The 25,299-nt window shown below is 50.6% G+C and overlaps 1 protein-coding gene across 5 annotated transcripts in view; it reads right to left on the bottom strand.

Annotated features, from left to right (window-relative positions):
• Positions 1 to 9,618: 9,618 nt before the first annotated feature.
• The window catches only part of LOC120679262 (DNA damage-binding protein cmr1-like), a 29,318-nt gene continuing 13,637 nt past the window's right edge, over positions 9,619 to 25,299 (bottom strand). The window contains exons 4-6 of one of the 5 annotated variants that reach the window (XM_039960809.1): positions 21,627 to 21,730; positions 10,137 to 10,255; positions 9,619 to 9,970 (exon numbers count right to left, since the gene is read on the bottom strand). In XM_039960809.1, the coding sequence (XP_039816743.1) occupies positions 10,179 to 10,255; positions 21,627 to 21,730 (181 nt within the window). In that variant the 3' untranslated portion in view covers positions 9,619 to 9,970; positions 10,137 to 10,178. Of the gene's footprint in view, positions 10,256 to 21,626; positions 21,731 to 25,299 lie in introns of all 5 variants that reach the window. The other 4 variants (XM_039960811.1, XM_039960808.1, XM_039960807.1 and 1 more) reach the window with 4 other exon arrangements.

Here is a 25,299-nt window from a genome sequence, read left to right as displayed (position 1 = left end):
TCTCCGGGTGAGTGAGGGGTGCATGTTCACCACCAAAGATGATTTCTCTAGTCAAGGTTGTGGGGGCAAAGCAGCGCACACGCAGCCCATTGGACATACGTGCTTGCCCCACCACATGTTGAGGAAGATATATGCCTTGGACTAGAGGAAAGCAAAGCTCCAATGGAGCCGCCTCATGTGGGGTGTAATCATTGGGTCCATACAACACATCTTGAGGCACACAGCCCATGCGAACATACATATCCACAGTGTGTTGCAATTCGTTGAAGCGATGTCTTGTCTCCCTTAACTCCGCTCGGATGCAACGGAGGCTTCGGTCTTGTGTGCCGCCACCAACTCGGACATACGCCTTTCATACAAGCTAGCACCTCCCATTCCCATCTCAAACACATTCACACCTTGCAATGGTCCTTGAATTGGGAAGTGAGTGAATGGGTGACACTCCAACTCGATCACTTCTTGGCGGAGAATTGCCATAGCCTTGTACGCCACTTCTTGGATTGCCATCTCAATTGAAGTTCCATGAGCTGAAATATTGTGAGCTTCTGTGACCCCTTCAACAAAGCGTCTTGGGATGAACACGGTGGCAACTTAGTCCACCATACCCGGCCCAAGTCCCCTCGCAAAGACCGAATACTCCGGCCTCCGCGAGAAGTTGCCTCTCCAAAGCATCTCGGCAATGAGTGGAGGAAAGCCTTCCGCCTCCTCGGCCCGAGTCACCATGACCAATTGGCCCAAGTTCCCGTTCATCTATCATGAGTAAGACAAGATGAGTTAGTGAACATATTTATAATAACTAATGTGCAGCCCTCAAGGTAAGAAAAGTAGCTCTATGGAAGATAAGAGATATATATACAATAGAAGCATATAGCCTTAAGAAAAGCAAAATTTTACAAACAATTGATTATTAGTGATCACCATTTTGTTCCTAAACGTGCCTCACAACAAAATTTTAGTAATAACCATGCATGGAATGCAACCATAGCTCTGATGCCACGCTGTGAGGAACCAGCCCAAGTTGATCCCGTTTAATCAAGTTATCGTCCATTGATCAACTAGATTAAAAAGGGCCAACCCCGGTAGTCCTTGGAATATGTCATGAGCAACGCCCAGGATTTAAACACACTCCACTTGCACAACATGTAGACATCGTCACACAAGCACAACCGTACATAGAGTTTAGATTACATAAAAGAGGTTCAAGTACAAGGACATCAAGTTTCAGAGTTTTTGCAACGGAAAGTTCTACGTCGCGCTCATTCCATACATAGTACAAAATAGAAGGTTAACACTATATGCCGATAGTGCCCTTCTCATAGCCACCGGCCATCTACTCCTCACCCGCACCTCCGTCCACGGGGTAGAAGTACCCAAAGACGGCCTCCCACTGCAGATCACCTGCAACAACTTTAACGATAGCACCATGAGTACAAAAGGTACTCGCAGGGCTTATCCAATATGGGTATATATACTATCCCGACCTTAAGGAGAATGCATTTGGTTAGTAGCAAGGATAGGGTATGTTATTTAACTTTTGCAAAAAACTATCTAACTTTGATCAAGTTATAATAAGCAAAAGACAGAGCATCTATGATCCCTAAAGCATGCATCAAACAATTACATAAGTAAAGTGTTCATAAATCATAAGTTCAATCTTCCATGAACTTCCTCGGTAACTCTACGTTAAAGTCAAAGTACAAGAGCGTGCTCAATGTCCAAGAGCGCGGCTATTGCAATAGATCGAAAACCCTGCAGGGGTGTACAACTTTTCCCACACGAGAACAAGACCAACGACCATACCCATGGCCAAGGATAAGTGTTGATTCATGCCTCAACCTTTCACACAAACACAACCGGCTATGAGCGAACGGTTGAGAAGGACAAGTGCATCGGACCCGCCGATCACACTCCATCACAACTCGCACCGAATCTGATCATGGCAAGGTGTGACTCATGCTAATTGGCTTACCGTCCCATTATAAAGTATGTGGTTTGTACGGAAAGGTGCTCAAGTATCAAAGTGATTACGCATCGGTCCTCAATCAACTCAAGCAAGACTAACCATGTGAGCTCCATCCCAACATGGCCCTATCACACTTGCCCAAGTCCGAATCATCTTTCATATTTGCTCAACTTTTATCCATTCTTGACCAATCATGTAAATTAATCAAACATCCTATAGCTCGCGAGTGGTGGTGACCTTGCCACCTCTCGTCTTGTACCGTAGCTAAGCATGGCTAAGCATATAGTTCGTGACACCTATTCAAGCATACTCATCTAAGGATGATATCCTAATCAAGGTTGATAATGCATCAAATAGGTTCTACGCAATCAATGATATATATATAGCAACTCATGCGCAAACAAGACACATATACTTCATTGATCCAAAATAGGGTGTAAGAAATGCTTAGGGGCCTACCTTGAGTCTCGACGGGAGTAGAGTCTCCAACGATCTCCGGTTCAAGCTTCTCTTGCTCTGGCGTCACGGCCTCTACACGAGTGCAATGATGCGTGATAAATAAATATGCCATGAATGATTGACATGGTATGCAAATGGTATGAGAAGGTATGATTTAACATTGCAAAACTATAACAAAATAGACTAGATATGTAGTACATATGTAGATTAATCATAGCTAAGTGTAAGGGTAAAGAACCACTAAATGCGGACCGTCCGACTTGGAAGAAGTGGACCGTCCGGCTCTAAACGGCGGACCATTTGGCGGACCGTCCGCCGGTCAGGTGCGGACCGTGTTGGGTGAAAAAATGCTCTCTGACTAAATCGCGGACCGTCCGCGTAGGTTAAGCGAACCGTCCGCCTCTCAATTTGTGAAAGGCTAAGAATCATGCAGAGTCTCTGTTGGTTTTTGTCAGGAGCTGGAGGACCGTCCGGCCTTGTCGGGCGGACCGTCCGTGACACGGCCGAGGCTCACCGGCGAGTTCGCCGCCGGTGATTCCAGCCACGGTTCGAGGTGGGGTTTGTTCCTAGAGGTTCCTGGGAGTTTAGGGAGTTCACTTTGGCAACTAAACTTTACATGCATTAGGGTTTCGAAGCTCTAGGTCAACAATGGTGATTGGGCTCTAGGTGAGTTCTTGGCCTCAAATCCTAGGGCAATGGGGGATGGATCGGGGAGGGGAAACACTCACTGGCGTCGAGTAGGATACCGGCAAGGGCTTCAAGACGACGGGGAAGGCTTGGGGTAGCTCGGAGTCGTCTTCCTTGCTTGGGGCTTGAAGGAGGAGATGGAGTAGAAGAAGAACTTGTTGGGGAAAGCTCCTCCCCAAGGAAGAAGTGGAGATCGGGGCAGTGTAGCTCGTCGGCATCATTTCTTGGCGTTCTCCGGCGATGCTCCGGCGAGGTAGGGCTTCAATGGCAAGAGAGGAGGAAGGGGAGCTCCTCCATGGCTTAGCTAGAGAGAGAAGTGTTTGGGGAGAGTGGGAGGGAGAGAGAGAGAGGGCTGGGAGATGGTTCCCAGGTGAAGAGGGGTCGGGCTGATGAGTGGGGCCCGAGGGTGGGACGTGGTGCCCAGACTCTGTGCGCATGACATGCACCAGAGATGCACTGGCGGACCGTCCGCGAGTGAGGAGCGGACCTGTGGCAGAACCACCTGAATTATCCCGGCTCAAGTGCGCTGGCCATCACCATAAAGGCAATATCAACTCAAATGCATTTCAAACGGAACAATTCTTGGTCTGTCGGGTAACGTCCCAATACAACCACCGGTTCTTGGATTGAACAAGCATACCCCGCACGAAGGCGAGTCCAGAGATATTACAACCATACATATTTTACAACACAGGCATAGAATTTATTACAACATGTTCAAAGTACTTAAGACAGATCCAAACTTAGTAAAATATTATACAAGACATAAGTTTCATGTTCAGAGTTTAAGCAGCAGAAAGAAAACTTGATGGCTACAACACGTCGCAAAAGTATACCAAGCTTGCCCAAGCAAGGTATCACTCATCGGGGTCATTGCCGGTCGAAGACGGATCCCACTCTATGGACCAGCCAGGAGGCAACGAGCAGGGCCAAGACAGACTAGCGATCTGGTCCTCAAAACTCATACCTGAAAAAGGTTTCAACAGCAAGGCTGAGTATTCTAATACTCAGCAAGACTTAACCGTCAACGGATATACTTAGTCCACCTAGCTAGACTATGCAGGGTTTTGTAGGCTCTGGTTTTTCTTTTGTTGAAAAGCAATAAAGAGTAGGTCCTTACTTTCAAATTTTAGCTTCCAAGATTCTAGTTGATTAACCATTCTATGTAAGCAACTAACTCTACTCAACCATGGTAGAACTTTAGTCAAATATCAAGATTGATCATAATAATGTTACTCTTATTACTCTATGTGGCAAAGGGATCAAGCAGTCCCAAACCGTGAGAAGCGGACGATTCGAATCGAAATTTGTTGACCTGGCCAGACAGACCTAACACACACGTTTGGAACACCGTCGGGTCGTTCCCAAACAACCGTTGACCTTTCATTCCGGCTTTTGGATAGGGTCACTCTCCTCGACTACAGGGCACCAACTTCCTCCCTGCACCCGTGGTGTTGCACAACATAAACATAAATAAAACCTATCTCTAAGAGAGAGTGAAAGGTATATCCACTCCCCGGTCCGATCGGCTACTAGGCTTACCGCGTACCATATTTACGACATGTGGCTAGTACGTTCAAAAACTTAACCACCGCTGCCACACACCGCGACTTTAGCAGAATTTATCAACACAGACGGGGTCTCACCCAAGGTCATGATATCGAACACGACCCCATCCGTCGTCCTTATATTGAGAGCAGAAAGTAAACAAGCAATTCCTATAGAGCTCGCGAGTGACAGGCAATCACTCGACTTTTACCGGTCCTATAAGCTTAGCAATTATTCGAACTCAGGTCTAGTGTTCAGTACATAGGTTCCTAGGATCATGCATCTAGGGTTTCAATTCAAATCCTAAGAACTGTAAATGCACAAGTAAATAATAACGATAAATTGTAATAATTTGAAATACTGGGTTATGTCCGGGGCTTGCCTTCTCGGTAGTCGCTAGCTAAAACAGCCTTGGGCTCTTTCGAACTTTGGTCCGGGTCTTCAGTTAGTACAGCAGCATTCACCTGGACTTCTGGATCACCTCCTTCAGACTCCGGGATCAACTCGTACGTCCCGTCAACTAGATCAGTCGTATCTATATGTGATGCAAGAACAGTATTATAAACATACACACGAGGCGAAGAAACTGCAGTCTAACAATTAGCAAACAAACTTAACACATAGGCAGTCATTTATGGAGTAGTTAATTAACATCTCTTACTCTACAGAACAACATGATCAACTTCACAAAAGAACTACACTATCTTTATAAAGCAAGTGGTAGTTGTTTCCTATAGCAAATAAAACATGGTTTGCGAATAAATCAACAACTCAGTACTCAAATAGCAAGAAATTCAGAAAAAAATACTTTAAACAGAAGGTAAACAGAGTAATTAATCCTGAAAATTTCATATCAATTCATTCAACCAATTATTCAGAACAATTCATTTACTCAGACAATAGCTAGAACAAGATTGAATTCTTCAGATTTAACCGGAGCAAATCAGAAGCTAGAACTTTTACAAGAGATCAAAACAGAGCTAACTTAGCTACTGTAAATTGTTCATAATTTTATCTGCAAATAATTTATCTTGAGAAAATAAACAAAACAGACAGCCATATAACAAGATTCATTATTAGTTTCTGTTATAGACATTAACTGATACTCAAATTTTGCAGACAAGAACATATGTCCAAAAAATGGTTTCACAATTAGTATTAGAGATTTCAAAGCAAGGAAACTATTTATCACAATTAAATCCTACTTAACAAGCATTAAATAAAATATATAGTTAGACAGATCTAAAATTTCCCAAACTTGGGTAAAAGCAAGGTTGTAGTGACATGTAAGCATGGAAAAAGTTTCACACTCAAAACTTAAATATTTCTACCAGAAAAAATAAATTAGCAAAACTAGTAGATTTAGGAATCTTGAAACTTTGACCTAGTTAATGATGTCAAAAAGGTTTCAAAATTTTACCAGGTACTAGCAACACTGCAAGACGTAAGCTAACCAAAGATCACATGAAATTATTGAGTAGAACTCCTAGAACAATTAAAGACTAATTATTGAATTCTTTTTCTTTGCTTAAAATACAGACCAAAAATGAAGATGTGCATGTAACAAAAATTGTAGTTCTTTTAACAAGGATTCCAAAACATTTGGTTTTGTATTTTTTTGATTTTTCTACGAATTTCTAGGAATTTTCAAAATTCAACCTAAAAAAAAAAGGAAAAGAACCGAAGACTTGCATCCAGGCCCCTAGAATTCTAAAAGTATTTGCAGGGAAGCCCCTGGCCGGAGTCTGAGCAGGGGAGGGGTTTGACCGGCCGATTCCGACGGCTCTGGTCGCCGGCGGCGAGGGTGGAGGGGCGTGGTAGCTTCAGGGCGCCAAGCGCTACCTGTTGGTGGGGTCAGGTCGAGGAGGAGGTGGCCGGAGGTGGGTCGTCGATGGCGAGCAGCGGCGGTCGGAGCTCGGGAAACGGCGGCGAGGGTGCTCCGGTGGAGAATAGGTGACGAGGAGGGGTCGGTGAGCTACGCGAGGACAAGGCGGAGCTATTGGTGAGGTCTGCGTGGGCGGAGGTGGTCTGGAGGTGCGGGGCGATGGTGAGCTTCGAGCTCGCCGGCGTTCGGGCGGCCTGCCGCGATGTTCTGGGGTTTCTGGGCAGGGAGCGGGCGAGGCAAAGAGGGGAAAGTGAAACGGGGGTTCTCCTGGTGCTGGGGCGCGCGCGAAATGGGGGTCCGGGGCACTGCATTGAGCTGGCCACGGCGACGGCGAGGTGGCGGCCGCGAAGCTCGTCGGGGTGGTGTGGCGCGCGGAGCTCCAGCGCGAGGGGAAGTGGGTCCAGGAGGTCGCTGGGTACCGCGTGGGGCGGTGGGCGAAGCAGGAGGTGGCCTGCGGCCTCCTCGGCGGCGGGTGGCGATGAACTGTGCCGGCGGCAGAGAAGTAGGAAGGGAGGGAGGCGGAAGATGAAGGGTGGATCTATTTGCAAATTCAGAAAATTCCAAGGACCCTACTGTAAATCAACAATAACTTTTAAACTAGGGCTCAATTGAAAAAGTGCCCAACATGAAAGTTGTTCAACTTTTTAAGATCTACAACTTTTATGTTGTGCAAAAATTGATTTGACCAAAGGTTAAAGAGTTATTTTGAAAACATAGGAATGATTTTGAATTTAATAGACTTTTGTCTTTTCCATTGCAAATTCAGTTTAATTTCAAACTAAAAAGCAAAATTTTCTGTCATGTAATGATTACACTGAATTTTACACATAAACCCTCCACAAAAGCAATATTAGCTCTCCCTATTCAAATTAAACTATAGAAAGGACCCTGCAATAAATCATATTTACACAACTACCCTTTTATTTTTACAATAAGATCATTTTTCAAGCAAATTAAGCACATGATGCATAAAATAAATACAATTCTACTGTGCAGACACCTAGGGTGTCACAGGACCGTCCGCGGATGGGTGACGTGGCAGTGATGTCGATGTGTCCGAGGTTAACTGTGGTCGGCCACGTGGCATAACTGCGAACCGTCCGCCGTATAGGGCGGACTGTCCGCCACTACCAAAAACAGTGGACTAGTCCAAGGTTTAATTCTCTCCTTAAGTGTGAGCTAATTATGTTTAAAGCTTAATGATGCACATGATGCCATGTTTAACTCGTTAACAACATAGGGTTGTTCCATATAAGATGTTTCGTGTCATCTAAATACAGTTCAATCTTTCTAAGCAATAAATCATGAGCACTAAAAGGTGATTTTAATAATGTTATTAATGGTTTTATTGCTCCTCGTTTATAAAGTATCCATATATATAATTTTTGTTGCAGATGTTAGAATTGGTATAGGTACGGACCTTGAGTTGCGTGATGAAATTAAATTTGTGGTTGTCGCTCGAGCTGAGGAGCAAAGAAGTTTTATGATGTACTACGCTTGGATTCTAAAGGAGACCAGCAGTCTACAGTGAAGTGCTTGTATCACTATATGAGAGACAGCTCGAATCTTCCCGAAATATTATCTGCAACCTCGTACGAGTTCGTCGCTTAGACTATTTTAAAATAGATTGGATTCATATAATATACTAATAAATAAATTAAATGTTTAGTAATATTGATGCAATCAAATTATTTTCAAAACGTGTCTATGGCACGTGCATCTCCCCTAGTGCATTATTAAAGCTCAACCTTTCCTCGCAAAAAATACTAGTGCCAATGAGGTCAAATGAGAGAATGTCTGTCCCATCAATTCCACCAAACAGTTCAGAGTCATCCCAAGCCCACCTTGCACTTCAGTCATGGTTTGAACAAAATTCACCCCCCCCCCCGCCCCCCCCCCCCCCCCCCACACACACCCACCCACCCACCCCACACACATGCGCACGTGGATTTTGAAACATTTTAGATTCTGTGTAAAGTTGAAATTCTTTGACCTCAAAGTTGTTATAGTAATGGTGAGTTTAGCAGCTTTTTACGAAAAATACAATTGAAAAAAAAGATAAGAAATATGAAACCAAGAAGAAGAGAAATATTATAACAAATTTTATTCAGACAACTTGTATGCCTAGCCAGATTTGCGAGACCCAGAGGAAAGGAGGATGGAAATTAACTGTTAATTTGTAAATCAATAATCCACAAAAGTGATCCTGAGCTACAAACCTTGCAATGTTAAGCAAAGGATAGAGGAGGCATTAAAGGGGGAACAAGATGATTTTCTGTGACAATACTCCAGGATGGAAGCTCTATGTTTCAGCGGAGTATCACAGAAATAAAAAGGAACCACCAAAGTGGTAGATATCAGTTTATTATGAACTTTAAAAAAATTGATATCCAAAAATAAGGTAGACAAACATTGAGATGTGAAATAAAAAAATTATGTAAGCTACAACATTTTAGGAAAAAAATCAAGAATTGAAGATGATTTTATATATGGATTCAATTTATTTGATCCATATGGGAATGAATAAGGTTGTAAAGTATTCGATCGAACAGCTCTCGTGCATAAACATGGGGGGCATGGACAATCAACGTTATTGCTGGTACTTTGATGTGCCGAACAGCAATGACGTTGATGGCAAGTTCTCACTGTCACCAACGTTCAACTCAAGTTGAAGCAGCAAGGGACAGTAACCAATAGATGCTGTGCAGCTAGCTAATAGCTTCGTTTCATTTCCAGCGATGAGATCCAGAGTTAAAAATAATTTTGAGGTAGGAGGTATGGTATATCTAGAGAGAGCCTTACAGAATGACTGACATCATTTGGTCTCAGGTATAACCTCTAAAGCTTACAAGCAGATTAGGTACTTTGGGCCACTCTGAATTACGAACAAAATCACATCAGCTGGCTTGGAGCTCCAAATACTCCTGGCAGCATCAGCGTTAAAACAAAAATGAAGAAAATAGATGTAAGGAAAATAAGAAACAGTCAGTACAAGCCCAGCATCGGTGCAAGTGGAAGTGTGGAACCATCGCCCCGATTCCAATCCGAACAATGAGTAAGAGTACCAACCAAAACATAATAAGTCAAGGATCGTCAAGTCTAGAATTGATTGGCACTAAGGTAAACATTTTAGAGCATTTCTTCCAGTCCACTTAAACAAAATGTGCACTTAAGAGCTTGTTTAGAAGTATCAGTTCCCGCCACCAGGATCATGTCCTGTTCCCTTAGGTGGCTACCTAGCCGGCTAGCCTAAATCAAGGTGCGTGGATTCAAGTCTACATACCTAGCGCTAACCATTGTACATGTACTAAAATTTTGATGATAGCTAGCACATCAAATGATCATCAGGTCTTCCAATCATCAACTCATCAAGAGCCCTCTGATCCTCAGTCTGGACTCTGGAGTAGACCAATGCATCAACGCCTGAACTGGCACAACCAAATATCACTACTTAGTGGGTAAGACAAGGCATGTCCTCCTCTGTATCCTGCTCCGGTGTCCAGAGGAACACCTTATTGCGTCCCACACAGGCAAGATGGCCAACTCGGTATGGATGCACAGAAAACAGGCCTGGAGCCTCGTTCATGTACTCACTTTCAAGGCGTGCTTTGCAGGAAGTGGAGATACTATCATTTATTAGATCAATAGAGGTGATTTGTAAGTCCCTTTCGGTTCCAAGGAGAAGTTCGGAGTCATTAAATCCCCAGCTTGCCCTGCAACCATGGGATTAAGCATAGACAGATGACATTATAAGTTGATCACATAAACTATGCATTAGGGAAAAAAATGGAAACAGAAACAGATCTGATTTACATTTTTTTACTATCTTCAGTCTCAAATAGCTATCCTTCTTTAGTATGTGCAGTCAAAGGATAAATGTTCAATTGCTAACATACCCAAAGTGCTGTAAATTTATCTCACACAAACAGTATTAGTAGATTTGTTATAAAAGTAGTTTTATGATCATTAGTACAACACATTTACATATGTTCTGACCAAAGATGTGTAATGAAGACCTTTACAGAAGGGCAAGTAGCAAAGTGCTATTAATGAATAAACAGCTACTCCACACATGTAAATGGTACTACCTCTGTTCCAAATTGAAGGAAAGTATTGGCACGGGAAATTGTAGATTGTATTCCAATGAACAGAGGGTTACATTATATAGGCAAGGATCAGCTAGGGTTTAAAGGGAAACATCCAATCTAGAAGATCCTTGCCTAATACAACACAATCAACACAAAAAACCTATGGCACCAGGGGTGCCGGCGCACGCTGGACCAAGGTGCATAGCCCTGAGCGGCGCAGCCCATTAGGCCCAAGCAGCCAATACTAACGACTCATATCAACACATTGTAACCCCCCCCCCCGGCAGTCTAATCGGCGACACAGCAGATGTTCAAACTGGACCTGAACTCTGTGAAGATAGAAGACGGAAGCCCCTTGGTGAAGATGTCCACAAACTTAGATGAAGTCGGAACATGCTGAAATTTGACATCACCAACAACAGCCTTGTCTCAAAAAAAATGAAGATCAATCTCAATGTGTTTCGTATGCTGGTGCTGCACAGAATTGGAGGACATGTAGACGGCACTGATATTGTCACAATAGACCAATGAAGTACGGCGAAGTGGAGCCTAGAGTTTCACCAAGAAGCTGACGCAGCCAAGAGACCTCTGCCACAGCATTGGCAACGGCGCGATATTCACCTTCAGCGCTAGAGCAAGAGACAGTGTTTTGTCATTTGGAGGACCAAGACACAGGATTATCTCCAAGAAAAACAGCATACCCAGAAGTGGACTTCCGGGTGTCCGGACAGCCTGCCCAATCAGCATCGGAGTAGACAGTCAACTCAGAACTAGCAGATGGTCGAAGCAAAAGTCCCAGAGAAGGTATACCGCGCAGATAGCGCAGGATGCGCTTCAGAGCAGCGAGGTGAGGCTCTCGAGGGTTGTGCATATAAAGGCAAATCTGCTGAACTGCATATGAAATATCCGGCCGAGTGAAAGTGAGATACTGAAGAGCACCAGCAAAGCTCCGAAAATCCGTAGGATCAGCAACAGGGGTGCCTGAGGCAGCCTAGACCTTTGGATTAGTGTCCACAGAAGTAGCACATGGCTTGCAATCAGCCATTCCAGCCCGAGCAAGAATATCCAAGATATACTACCGCTGAGACAATAAGAGACCATCTGCAACCTTCTGAACATGCATCCCCAAAAAATGATAAAGCTCACCAAGGTATGTTCGGCTGCTTCAGAGCCATACACAAGAAAGAACGGTGCTTCCCCGGTTGCTCGGTTCTATTAGAGTATATTTGGTAGTCGTAGAAATACATATCGTAGACTGCCATATGTATCCCGGGGAGCCTTGCCCCCCCAAATCTTGTACTCTCATATATACCAGTCGAAGCTTCAATGCAATACATACACAACATTATACGCATCTATCTATTCTCCTACATAGTTTCACGAGATTAGGATTACAAGATCCTAACCTAAACCTTCCACTGCCTCTCGTCGCGCCCCTGCCGCCTGCGCCGCCGGACGTCTCCCACGGCACTCATCCAGGGCGTCCCCTCGACGGCCTCCTAGCGCGCCCTCGGGGAGGACGTCCATGACCTCCGCCGGGGGCAGTGCCCTCCTCCGCGGCGAACCCATCTAGTCCGCCGCCGTACTGCGTCAAGCAGCAGCAGATCGAGCATACCTCGCCATCCGCCACGGAACCCATCGATGATGACCCATCCCGTGCTGTCGTGGTGGCAGCCGCGGCCACCCTGGGATCTTCCTCGTGCTGCCATGGCGGCGACAAGGTCCTTCGCATGGTGCGCCCAATCGTGCCGGCGGATTACCTGGCGACACCGCCACTCCACCCCGTCGCCTCTCCTCCACGGTTGGATCGCCGCCCGATCCACCGCCCAGGCCCCTTCAGGCCGCGACTCGCCGCCCGCCCTGGCGGGATACGCCGCCGGGCGCCGCCCCCTCCCGGCGGGATCCCCCCCCCCCCAACCCCTCGAGCTTCGGCTCGCCGCCCGCCCTGGCGGGATCCGCCTCCGGGCGGGATCCTCCACCGCTCCAGGCGGGGAACCACCTGACCCGCAAGATCCGCCACGGCTCCAGGCGGGGAGCCGCCCGATCCGGCGGGATCTGCCGCCCGCTTTGGTGGGTTCCACCCCTCCCGGCGGATAGCCTTCGCCTCGGCGTGATTCGCCCCGCGTGTCCACTCTACCGCCGTCGGTCGGACAGCCTCTGCCCCTGTGAGTTCTTTCTGTACCTCGCTTGCGGTCACTGATCGTAATGCGCAGAAAACAAAATATAAGGGTGAGGGCTTCCTGTGCTACGCGCACCCGGAGGTACTACACGAGCTGGTGCTGCATCAATTTTTCTTCTGCCCGATCAGAGATCGGGATTGCGTCGCCCACCACCCGTTGACCCTACGCCACTACCTTGACGTTGGCATCGACTTCACCGGCCTCTTCTTCCTCTCCGACCTTGCAGCATGGCGAGACGGCCGGCACCCTAGGGGGCGCTCGTTTGCGCCGCCGTCTACATCGCCACCTCGTCCGCACATAGACCTTCGCCGGCTCGTCGTCGCCTTCACCGATTGGGACGCCTTCACCGACTTCGCCCACTGTCGTTTCGCCTCACGCTACTCGGTCTGATCAACTGACGTGCGTGATCCACCCGGCTCCCGTGACGTCCGTCCTTGTCGTGTGCGCCCCTCCACCGAGTACGGAGGGCTGCCGCTGCATTGCCTCTTCGAGCAGCAGTGGCGTCACCCCGTTGTCTTCTCCGCCGTTGCTTCCTAACCGCCGCTGACCACGTCCACGACCTCATCGTCGACTCGTCGCTGCGCGCTTCGCACATGGCCTTCGTCAACCTGTACGAATTCTTCGCCGTCTCTTTCGAGCACCGCCTCCGCACCATCCGAATCATTCGGCCTTGTGCTGGATAGTCTAGATTCCCCTTCTCGCCTCGTCCAGCATCGCCATCTCGTCCCCCGACTACTTCGTCTACTCCAGTAACAACAGGTGTTGGCATCTTCTACCCTACCGTTCTTCTGCGCCTGCGGCCGCCATGGAGCCTTCTCTGGCGGTCACCCTGGCGACGGCGTCTGGATGTGTATCCTCCATTGCACGTCCGGTACTGACAACACCGGTGCGTGCCCATCGTCCCTAGCGCTTTCCCGAGCCTGGCAAACCCGGGCATGTGTCACCCGATGGCCTGACTGTATCGACTTCGGCATCACTCCCTCTACGACTGCCTCGACACGTCGCCATCTTCGTCTCCGGCGTCTTCTCCATTACGCCACCACCATGGTGCCTCCTTGTGCACCCGCAACTTATGTGCGGCTACCTCATCTTCGGCAGCCTGAACAGCTCGACGTCGACCTCGGCTACTCGACGCACGACATATTCGACCATGACTCCTCGCCCTCCAGCTCGGCTACCTCGACATCGACACAAAGGGCTACCATCTGCATGAGTTACTCGCCGGTTTTCTCTCCAGTCGCAGCATCCGCACCACACCGATGATATGATTGCGGGGGGATGTTAGTTCGTTGGCTCCTGCTTTCGGCTTCTTCTCCAGTCTCACCGTCTGCGGTGCTCTCGCTGTGACTGCGGAGGAGTATTAGAGTGTATTTGGTAGTTGTAGATATATGTATCGTAGACTGCCATATGTATCCCGAGGAACCTTGCCCCTCAAATCTTGTACTCCAATATATACCGGCTGTCGTGGGATTTCTAGGGGACCCACTGCCGGGTGGCGGAGCGCACCCGCCTATTCCCAGAGAGGGAGTACTCGGGAAGGTACTAGGCGATTGGGCTGATCTAGCTCTGAGACAAGCACACAAGAACACACGATCTAGAGTGGTTCGGACCGCCGGAGCGTAATACCCTACATCCACTGGGAGTGGTATTGATCTTGGTTGTGTATGAATCTATCCTCTGCGGGGCCTTGGCTTTTAAACAGTCTGAGTTTTTCTTCTAGCGGGCGCCCCCTTTTATAGACAAAGGGGTGCGGATACATAGGACGTTGGGACCCTGCTGACCCTCTGACGAAGGGTGGTCTTCTCTTGTCCCGTCAGCAAGGTGCCCGTTGGGGGAACGTAGCTTGCGGCGTGACATGTTGAGGCTATTATGTAGGCGTCATAATGGGTGAAGCCGAGTCATCGTATCCATCTGTTATGGCAGACTGACAGGCGCGGCGTGGGCGGCGCCAGCAGCCCCACTATGCATCTTGGTAATACGCGATCAATAGTGCCCCCTGGTTAAAGAATCGCCTCGGCTTCTGCTACATCAATGCGGACGTCCTCCTACCGCAATGAATACAGCGGTAGGTGAACCTTAATATGGAGACCAAGCGGCTTTATATACGTGTCTGTGCTTGCAGACACGTGGCGGCTCCGGACCACCCCGAGGCGGAGTGTCGATTCCTTCCCTTGGCGAGGGGTCCGGTTACTATACCGGGGGTCCGAGACCCCAAAGGGGGGTCCGGGATTCCGCGGGGATCCAGACCTCCACGAGAGGTCCGCAGCCTCCGGCTGTTCGGGCTGAGCGCCTGCTTCTTCTGGAACACGTGGTGCTCCCGAGCCTTTCCCAACCAGAGGACGGGTCCGGGACCGTTGTCGGGTGAACAGGGCTTCCGGACTGCAGGGGTTCGGCTGCTGGACGTAGTTAAGGATAACTACAAACCTCTTCTTGCCTAGACACAGCAAGAGGGGGTACCCCAGTCCTGGGGTACCGACAGTGGCCCCCGGGCCCACCTCGGGAGAGTTACGAACCCGCGGGTGAGGCCTACTATCGTGATGTGTTTCCACGCAAATTTGATTGCGTCGGTGTGCTCATGCAAAGAGCGGGTGCCCCGGACCCCTGAGGCCGGTACACCGGTTGCCTGGTTCAGGTTCTAGAGCGCTCTCCGCAGGGCGATGAAGGTGTAGGCTTAGGGTGCGGAACCAAGCTAAGCGGCTACACGGACCTCGGATCGCTCAGGGAGCAAGCACCACTTCCCGGAACCGGCTCAGTTGACCGTGGCGAGCGGTCTCCGCCGGAGCGGGCCACCGGAGTGGACTTGAGTCGACCGTGGCGAGCGGTCTCCGCCGGAGCGGGCCACCGGAGTGGACTTGAGTCGTTGCTGACGATCCGATGAAATATATCACCGGATCTGAGAGTAAGGTGCGAGAAACCAAGCCTTATACTAGAAGGGAGCTCGGGACATCTAAAGACAGCAGTCTCGGATACTAGAGTACTTGTAACAGGGTAGTGAAGTACGTAAACTTAGGGTACATTACCAGGCTAAGCTACGCGGAGCTTCTCTACCCCAGGATACGAGTACTACTTCTCCGGAGCAGGTCCTTAGGGGTCCGAACTGCCTTCCAGCTTGAAGGGTTGTCTCCACCTGGCCACAAGCCAGCAACTTAACTTGGATTGTTAGCAATAAAAGGAAGATTCCGCTTAAGAGGAAAGAATAGTTAAACCAAGGCGAATAAATGTAATCAAGGTGGAGCCTAGATAAAACTGAGAAAGAAAATCTCCTTTATTATTGTGGTTGTCACGGTATACATCAGAGGTCGGATTACGAGATCGGACCTCTACCGCTCCGGACCGTTGCTTGCCTGTTTGTGCGATAGGGCCAGAGGTCGGGTTTACAAGGTCGGGCCTTGACCGCTCTGGACTCACACGTAGACGCCACGTTATTACAAAGGAAGAATTTTCTCAGTCCTATTTTAGGAGTAACCTTCGGCTGCATTCTATATAGCATGTCCTTCTCTGATTGGAAGTGGTACCACTACTCCTGGGTTCTTCATGGTCGTCGGAGGTGAAGGCACCCTGAATGTGCCTGAACTGCATCATCCAGCATCACCTCGGGAGCTCGGGGGGCTACTCCTTGCCTAAGAGCTGTCATATGCTTAGGTAGCATGAGACAAATTCTTTGGCTTTGAATGGAAGAGGCCCCCTGCCGCCGCCGTCCGCCACCGGGAGCCATCCCGCCCGCCACTCGCTGCGGCAGGAACTGGCTTTCCGGCCTGGCACAGCGGGAGAATGTGTGCTCGTATGGACGAGCACGGAGTGTGGAGAAGGGCGGTCGTTCGCCAGTTTGTCCTTGGTGCTCGCGCCAGGGGCCCCCGCGCCTGGCGGGGTCCTGTCTGCAGCAGCACCAAGCACCCCGGGTGGTGCCGGAGACGATACGACGACACGGCCAACTTCCTCCGGGATGGCCGTCGGCTCCAGGCTCCATGTTGAGAGAAAGCCTTGAGCCGACGCCATGCCGCCGTAGAGGAAGCATGGCCGTTACTTGAGAGAAAACCTTGAGCCGACGTAGGGGCGGCAGCGCCCAGCGGCACCTCCGCTGTGTGTTGCTGCGCCGGCTCTGAGGTGTCGCAGTGGCGACGCACAACAAACGCCGCTGCCGTGCGCCGCCGCACCGTGGGCGTTGGCGCCCTAGTGCCACGGCATGTGGCGTGGGTGACGCCCTGCCTTCCTTCATCTTCTCATTCGCCGTTGTAGAGGATGAACACAGCCCCAGAAGCCTGAAGATCCAGCCAGCGCCTGACGATTTCCCCACGGACGGCGCCAAATGTCGTGGGATTTCTAGGGGACCCACTGCCGGGTGGCGGAGCGCACCCGCCTATTCCCAGAGAGGGAGTACTCGGGAAGGTACTAGGCGATTGGGCTGATCTAGCTCTGAGACAAGCACACAAGAACACACGATCTAGAGTGGTTCGGGCCGCCGGAGCGTAATACCCAACATCCACTGGGAGTGGTATTGATCTTAGTTGTGTATGAATCTATCCTCTGCCGGGCCTTGGCTTTTACCCAGCCTGTGTTTTTCTTCTAGCGGGCGCCCCCTTTTATAGACCAAGGGGTGCGGATACATAGGACGTTGGGGCCACGACAAGTGGGCCCAACGTGACTGTGCAGCATACTGCGCAGAGTATTTAAATGGCTACAGTGGTTACGAATCTTTCCTCCGATAGGCTTCCATACCCTGCTGACCCTTTGACGAAGGGTGGTCTTCTCTTGTCCCGTCAGCAAGGTGGCCGTTGGGGGAACGTAGCTTGCGGCGTGACCTGTTGAGGCTATTATGTAGGCGTCATAATGGGTGAAGCCGAGCCGTCGTATCCATCTGTTATGGCAGATTGACAGGCGCGGCGTGGGCGGCGCCAGCAGCCCCACTATGCATCTTGGTAATACGCGATCAATAGTGCCCCCTGGTTAAAGAATCGCCTCGGCTTCTGCTACATCAATGCGGACGTCCTCCTACCGCAATGAATACAGCGGTAGGTGAACCTTAATATGGAGACCAAGCGGCTTTATATACGTGTCTGTGCTTGCAGACACGTGGCGGCTCCGGACCACCCCGAGGCGGAGTGTCGATTCCTTCCCTTGGCGAGGGGTCCGGTTACTATACCGGGGGTCCGAGACCCCAAAGGGGGGTCCGGGATTCCGCGGGGATCTAGACCTCCACGGGAGGTCCGCAGCCTCCGGCTGTTCGGGCTGAGCGCCTGCTTCTTCTGGAACACGTGGTGCTCCCGAGCCTTTCCCAACCAGAGGACGGGTCCGGGACCGTTGTCGGGTGAACAGGGCTTCCGGACTGCAGGGGTTCGGCTGCTGGACGTAGTTAAGGATAACTACAAAGCACTTCTTGCCTAGACACAGCAAGAGGGGGTACCCCAGTCCTGGGGTACCGACACCGGCCAAGGCTTCAATGCAATACATACACAACATTATACGCATCTCTCTATTCTCCTACAGGTTCGGGGTGGTATGATTTGCCCAGACCACCGCGGGGAGTTCATTTATCCATCCGGACCCATGTTTCTTGAGCTCATTGTAGGTCCGGGTCTTTAACCCTCTGAGGATTTCTGCGTTGGCACGCTCCGCTTGTCCATTGATACGAGGATGAGCAACGGAGGCAAAGCACAACTTGATACCCATGTCGTCACAGTAATCCCCAAAGAGGTTGTTGGTGAACTGAGTTCCGTTATCGGTGATGATCCGATTTGGAACGCCGAAGCGGGCCACCAGATCTTTGATGAACTTGAGCGCCGAGTTCTTGTTGGCTTTCGCGACTGCAGTTGCCTCGGGCCATTTCGTGAACTTGTCGATCGCCACATACAACCATTCATAATCCCCAATGGCTCTTGGGAAAGGTCCCAAGATATCGAGCCCCCAGACCGCGAACGACCATGACAAGGGAATGGAGTGCCTGTGCTAGTTGATGTATATGCTTTGCATGGAACTGGGACGCCCTGCAGTGCCTAACCAGTTCGGCTGCAACATGGAGAGCTGTTGGCCAGTAGAAGCCGTGCCGAAAGACCTTCCCAACCAGCGTGCGGGAGGATGAGTGACTCCCACACTCGCCCTCGTGGATGTCGGCGAGTAGCCCGCCGCCTTCTTCCCGAGAGATGCACCGGAGGTAGACCTCGTCTGTGCCGCGCCGATATAGATCCCCATCTACCATGGCGTAGCGTTTGGACTGTCGCGCGATCCGTTCCGCAGTGGCATCGTCGTCGGGAAGGAACTTTTCTTTCAGGTAGTCGCGGATGTCGTCCATCCATGACCGGACCTGAGGAGATGCCGATGCCAAGTGGTTGGCTTCGGCGGGTGGCAAGGCCTGGGTCCCTCCGCTCGACGGCGGGCTTCCCCTTCGTCACGCTCGGCAGTGGTGACGATAGGTTCGGCGTAACTTCTCTTTGAACACCCCGGGGGGCAATGGAGCTCGTGAGGAAGCGAGCCGGGACATCTCATCAGCCTCAATGTTCTCTTTTCTAGGAACGTATTGCAGCTCCAGTCTGTCAAAGTGTCGTTCCATGCGCTAGACCTCGGCTACTTATGCAGCCATCTGAGGGTCGACGCACTGATACTCCTTGGAGACCTGGTTTATGACAAGCTGGGAGTCGCCCTGCACGAGCAAGCGGCGGACCCCCAACCCAACGGCGGCTCACAACCCGGCAAGGAGACCCTCGTATTCGGCATGCTGTTCGTGGCTCGGGAGTCCAACTGAACAGCGTACTTGAGGGTGTGACCGTCCGGGGAGGTCAGGACCACCCTGGCGCCGGCCCCCTGGAAGGTTAGCGATCTGTCGAAGTTCATGCACTAGTACTCCATGGTCTAGAGCTTGTCGCCGTCGGACGTCGGGACGGCAGTCTCCTCCATCGACTCTATGTCCGGGACGGGAGTCCATTCTGCGACGAAGTCGGCGAGTGCCCGGCTCTTGATGGCGTGCCGCGGAGCGAACCGCAGCCCGAATTCGGCCAGCTCAGTGGCCCACCTGACCTTGTGCCCGATACCTTCCCTGTTCTAAAGGATCTGGCCCAGGGGGTACGACGTGACGACGATGATCTTGTGCACTTGGAAGTAATGGCGCAGCTTGCGGGACGCCATGAGGACGGCGTACAACATCTTCTGCACTTGTGGGTAGTGCTCCTTAGCATCCCGGAGTACCTCGCTGACAAAGTAGACTGGGCGCTGAACCCGGCGGATTTTTGTTGGTGTAGCCCACGATGTCACCCGGGGGTCCGGGGTGACTGCGCCAGGGTCCTGGGCGACCGCACCGTGGTTCGAGGTAGCCGCTCTGGGGTCCGGGGCGATTGCACCGGGATCCGGGGCAACCTCGCTTGGACCCGGGTTGGTCGTGCCCGGCTTCGTGGCGTCGGCGCCGGGATGGGGCGTAGCGGGCCCGGGGAGCTCCCCAGGTGGGGCCTCCTCGGTGTCATCCCGCGCTTCTTCTCTTTCCGCCACCAACACCACGCTGACGACTTGCCAGGTGGCAAAAATGTACAGGAGGAGATCCTCTTCGTCCCGGGATGCCACCAGGACTGGAGGGGAGGTGAGGTACCTCTAGAGTTCCCGGAACGCGACGTCAGCTTCTTCTGTCTAGCTGAAGCGTCCGGTTTTCTTGATCAGCTTGAAGAGAGGGAGGCCACGCTCCCCGAGCTTGGAGATGAACCTCCCTAGCGCCGCCATGCACCCCGTGAGGCGTTGTGCCTCCTTCAGGTGCGTCGGGGGTCGCATGCGGTCGATCGCCTCCACCTTTGCTGGATTCACTTCGATGCCTCGGCTCGACACCAAGAAGCCCAGGAGCTTCCCTGCAGGTACCTCAAAAACACATTTTCGGAGTTCAGCTTGAGCCGGGTGGTGCATAGGCTATCGAAAGCTTCCGACAGATCCTGCAGGAAGGTTTCTGCTGCTAGGTCTTGACCACAATGTCATCGACGTATGCCTCGACATTGCGGGACAGCAAGTCCTGTAAAGTGATGCGCATGGTCCGCTGGAAAGTCGGACCAGCGTTCTGGAGCCCGAAGGGCATGCAGACGTAGCAGTACGTTCCCACCGGAGTGGTGAACAATGTTTTCTCCTCGTCCTCCTTCGCTATGCTGATCTGGTGGTACCCGTAGTACGCGTCCAGTAAGCAAAGGAGGTCACATCCCGCCGTTGAGTCAACTACCTGGTCGACGCGAGGTAGCGGAAAAGGATCATTTGGGCAGGCCTTGTTGAGGTCGGTGTAGTTGACACATGCGGAGTTTGCCGTTGGCCTTGGGGACGATGACCGGGTTGGCCAACCACTCGGGGTGGATGACCTCCCGGATGAAGCCGGCCTCCAGCATCTTCCGCACCTGGTCGCGGTTGAAGTCTTGCCTCTCCGGGGCCTATCGCCGGATCTTCTGTTGAACGGGCTATGCACCAGGGTGCACGGCGAGATGGTGCTCGATCACTTCCCTGGGACCCCGGGCATATATTACGGTTTCCACGCAAACACATCAGCGTTCGCACGGAGGAAGGCAATGACCACGTCTTCCTATTTCTCCACCAGCTCGGCCCCTATGGTCACGATTTTTCTCAGGATCGTCACCGAGGCGGGCCGCTTTGGTGAGGGCCGAGCTGTCGGGAGAAAGGCATTGCTTCGCCTACAGATGAGCAGACGACTCGAGGCGTTCCATGTCGTCAGAGGACATGGTCGCCACTGCCTCGTAGAGCCGTTCGGCGCAGTGCACCGAGCCCTTCACATCAGCCTTGATGTAAGGAAGATGGTACACATTGATTGGCGTGAATCCAATCACATCCAAGTATAAGGTTGAAATTATCTTGCACCTCGAAAACGAAGAAAGTTGTTGCAATCGTCTTGCTTCCAATGGTCAGCTCCATCGAAGCAACCCCCTTGGCACCAATGGGATCACCTCCTCCAACGCTGCATCAAGCCCACCGTCATGTTGCATGAGATGAAGAATTATGAAATTTGCAATAAGCGCCGCTTTAGCTCCTCAAGCGGCGGTATAACATGAGTAATTTTTAAATGCCCAAGTCTTAACAATTCATCAAAAATACGATCGCACTTGGACACATCAAAAGTAAACTTCATCTCTTCGTGCCGATTCCTTTGAGTCGGCTTAAGAGATGCACAAGAACATGGTTTGGCCGAGGCGGGCCAAACAAATTCAGTAGCATACAACTCTTTATCCTCATCGTCCGAAGAATCGGAATCATATTCAATAATATTGTCGGGGATGTGCATCCGCCAGGCAGCAGAGAGAGTACCGAAGACATCCGAATGGAACCAATGAGGAGTGAAGTGCTCCAGAGAGCCCCCCCTTTGACCCCTTGGGTCAGCCGTATATATAGAAGGGAGGAGGCGGCAATTTGTTCCCGACCCCTTGACGAATACAATATTTACAAACAGGCTCTTGGACCATCACATGAGGCCCATTTACAACATCGATTGGGCCATTCCCCCAACAGTAGCCCCTCAGCTACTTTGGTTTGATGGGTACAACAGAGCATAGTAGTTGAATATACAAGGAGTGGCCCAAATCCGTCAGTGACTTCAGAGCCTTGGTTCCCGGGCGCTTTCACCCTTCGCGCCGGATGAGTCTCGTCGCATCTTCGGATCACTCTTCGTTGTCGCAGAAGGAGAAAGGCGAGCCCAGTTAAATTGTGTCGACGAGGACGAAGCCGAAGTCGTGGTCGCCGAAGTAGAAGGCGAGCCCCTCGAGCCGAACTCTGTCGACGAGGGTGAAGCCGAAGTCGCGGTCGCCGAAGTAGAAGGCGAGCCACTCGAGCCGAACTCTATCGTCGAGGGCGAAGCCGAAGTCGCGATCGCCGAAGTAGAAGGCGAGCCCTTCGAGCCGAACTCGGTCGACAAGGGCGAAGTCGCGGTCGCCGAAGTAGAAGGCGAGCCCCTCGAGCCGAACTCTGTCGACGGAGGCGAAGCCGAAGTCGTCGTCGAAGCCGAAACGACGAGCACCGGACAAAACTTATTCGCCAGAAGGTGCTGGTCCCCTGGCCCTCCTATAGCCCCTCTTGTCCGGAGTTCGTGGTCGCATGGAAGTGACGAAGCCCATTTTAAACGAAGATCTGAGTTCAACATGGCGACACAGGCGCAGAGCCAGCGTAATTGTTCGGACACCCCGAGAACTCAGAAAGGTGTCAGCCCAAACCTCTATAGTTTCGCGCAACAGGTCCTTCCTGCCTTCGGCGTTGTGCATGGGAGGACTTTAATATACTGGAAGTGAAGCTAAGGGGAGCAGGACCCATTCAGGACGTGCGATCCGTGCTTACTTCTTTCAAGCGTCTTCACTTGTTACGCGCCGATGACTCCCCTTTTCGCTCGACGAAGAGGGATAGAGCTTCGGTGCATATTTGACAAGATACTCTTTCTTCGACGAAGATATTTTCAACCCTAACGTAGAATTCTGTAAAACCCTGACGTAGCCATTGCCATTTTGACGAAGATATTTTCAACGAAGGTCAAATTGATGAAGCCCACTTCGACGAAGATAATTTCGACGAAGGCCATTTGGACGAAGTCCACTTCGACGAAGACCATATTGTCGAAGAAAACTTCGACGAAGAAGATAACGTCGGAGACTGTTGCGACGAAGACCACTTCGACGAAGACCATTTGGTCTTTCGACGAAGAACATGCGAAGAAGATGGTTTCGTCAGAGACTAATGCGACGAAGACCATTTCGACGAAGACCATTTTGTCTTTCGACGAAGACCATTGCGACGAAGATGATTTTGTCGGAGACTATTGCGACGAAGACTACTTCGACGAAGACCATTTTGTCTTTCGACGAAGACCAGTGCGATGAAGATGGTTTCGTCGGAGACTAATGCGACGAAGACCATTTCGACGAAGACCATTTTGTCGTTCGACGAAGACTAGTGCGACGAAGATGGTTTCGTCGGAGACTAATGCGACGAAGACCAGTTCGATGAAGACCATTTTGTCTTTCGACGAAGACCATTGCGACGAAGATGGTTTCGTCAAATGTGACGAAGACCATTTTTGTCTTTCGACGAAGACCAGTGCGACGAAGATGGTTTCGTCGGAAACTAATGCGACGAAGACCAGTTTGACGAAGACCATTTTGTCTTTCGACGAAGAGAACTTCAACGAAGATAATTTTGTCGAAGAGAAATTCTGACGAAGACAATTTTGTCGAAGAGAAACTCTGACGAAGACCGTTTTGTCTCTCGATGAAGACCATTTTTAGACTGGACGAAGACCACTTCGGCGAAGATAATCTCGACGAAGACCATTTCTGGACTTGACCAGGAATTTCGGCGAAGATAATCTCGACGAAGACTATTGTTGGACTGGAAGAGGGCCATTTCGGCGAAGATAATCTGGACGAAGCCAATTTCGGCGAAGCCAATTCGACGAAGACCATTTTGAACTTTGACGAAGACCACTTTGGCGAAGGTAATTTCGACGAAGGCCGTTTTGGCGAAGCCCATTCGACGAAGACCCTTGACCGAACAGGTCAATTTATGACGAAGACATTTCACCAAAGAGGTCAATTTATGACGAAGACCCTTGACCGAAGACGCCAATTTCTGACCGAAGAGGTCAATTGTGAGGAAGACCCTGACCGAAGATCTCAATTTCTGACGAAGGCCTTTGACCGAGGACGCCAATTTCTGACCGAAGAGGTCAATGTCTTCAACACTTCGGCCTTTTGTTCGAGAAGGGTTCCATCGTTTTCATACGCCTTTTGGCCTCTCGTCTGAGAGGGCTTTTCTTGCCTTCGGCGTTTCGCACGACATGACTTTCCTTAGGGTGCCTTCGGCTCTTTAGCGCGAGAGGACCACACCTAGCCTTCGGCTTTCGCGCGACAGGACTTTCCTTAGGGTGCCTTCGGTTCTTTAGCGAGAGAGGACCACACCTAGCCTTCGGCTTTTCGCGCGACAGGACTTTCCTTGCCCTAGGCATTTTGCGCCGAATGACTTCTCTGCCTTCGCCTTTTCGCACGACAGGACTTTCCTTGCCCTCGGCATTTTGTGCCGAAGGACTTCTCTGCCTTCGGCTTTTCGCACGACAGGACTTTCCTTGCCCTCGGCATTTTGCGCCGAAGGATTTCTCTGCCTTCGGCTTTTCGCACGACAGGACTTTTCTTGCCCTCGGCATTTTGCGCCGAAGGACTTTTTTTTTTTGGTGAACCCAAAAGCCCCAAAACTATTTCGACGGAGACCATTTTGACGACGATAAGTTCGACGAAGAGGATTCCGACGAAGACCAGTGTGATCTTGGACGAAGACCATTTCTGAAGTTGACGAAGACCATTTCTGGAGTTGACGAAGACCAACCTTACACTGGACGTAGGCCATTTCGGCGAAGATAATTTCGACGAAGATCATTTTTGGACTTGGCGAAGGCCATTTCGTCGAAGATGATTTCGACGAAGACCATTTTTGAACTAGACGATGACAATTTTTGGACTTGACGAAGGCCATTTCGGCGAAGACCACTTGCGT

This window comes from Panicum virgatum, chromosome 6N, assembly GCF_016808335.1.
Source record: "Panicum virgatum strain AP13 chromosome 6N, P.virgatum_v5, whole genome shotgun sequence".
NCBI classification, from domain to species: domain Eukaryota; kingdom Viridiplantae; phylum Streptophyta; class Magnoliopsida; order Poales; family Poaceae; genus Panicum; species Panicum virgatum.
This window is presented reverse-complemented; position numbering and strand designations above follow the sequence as displayed.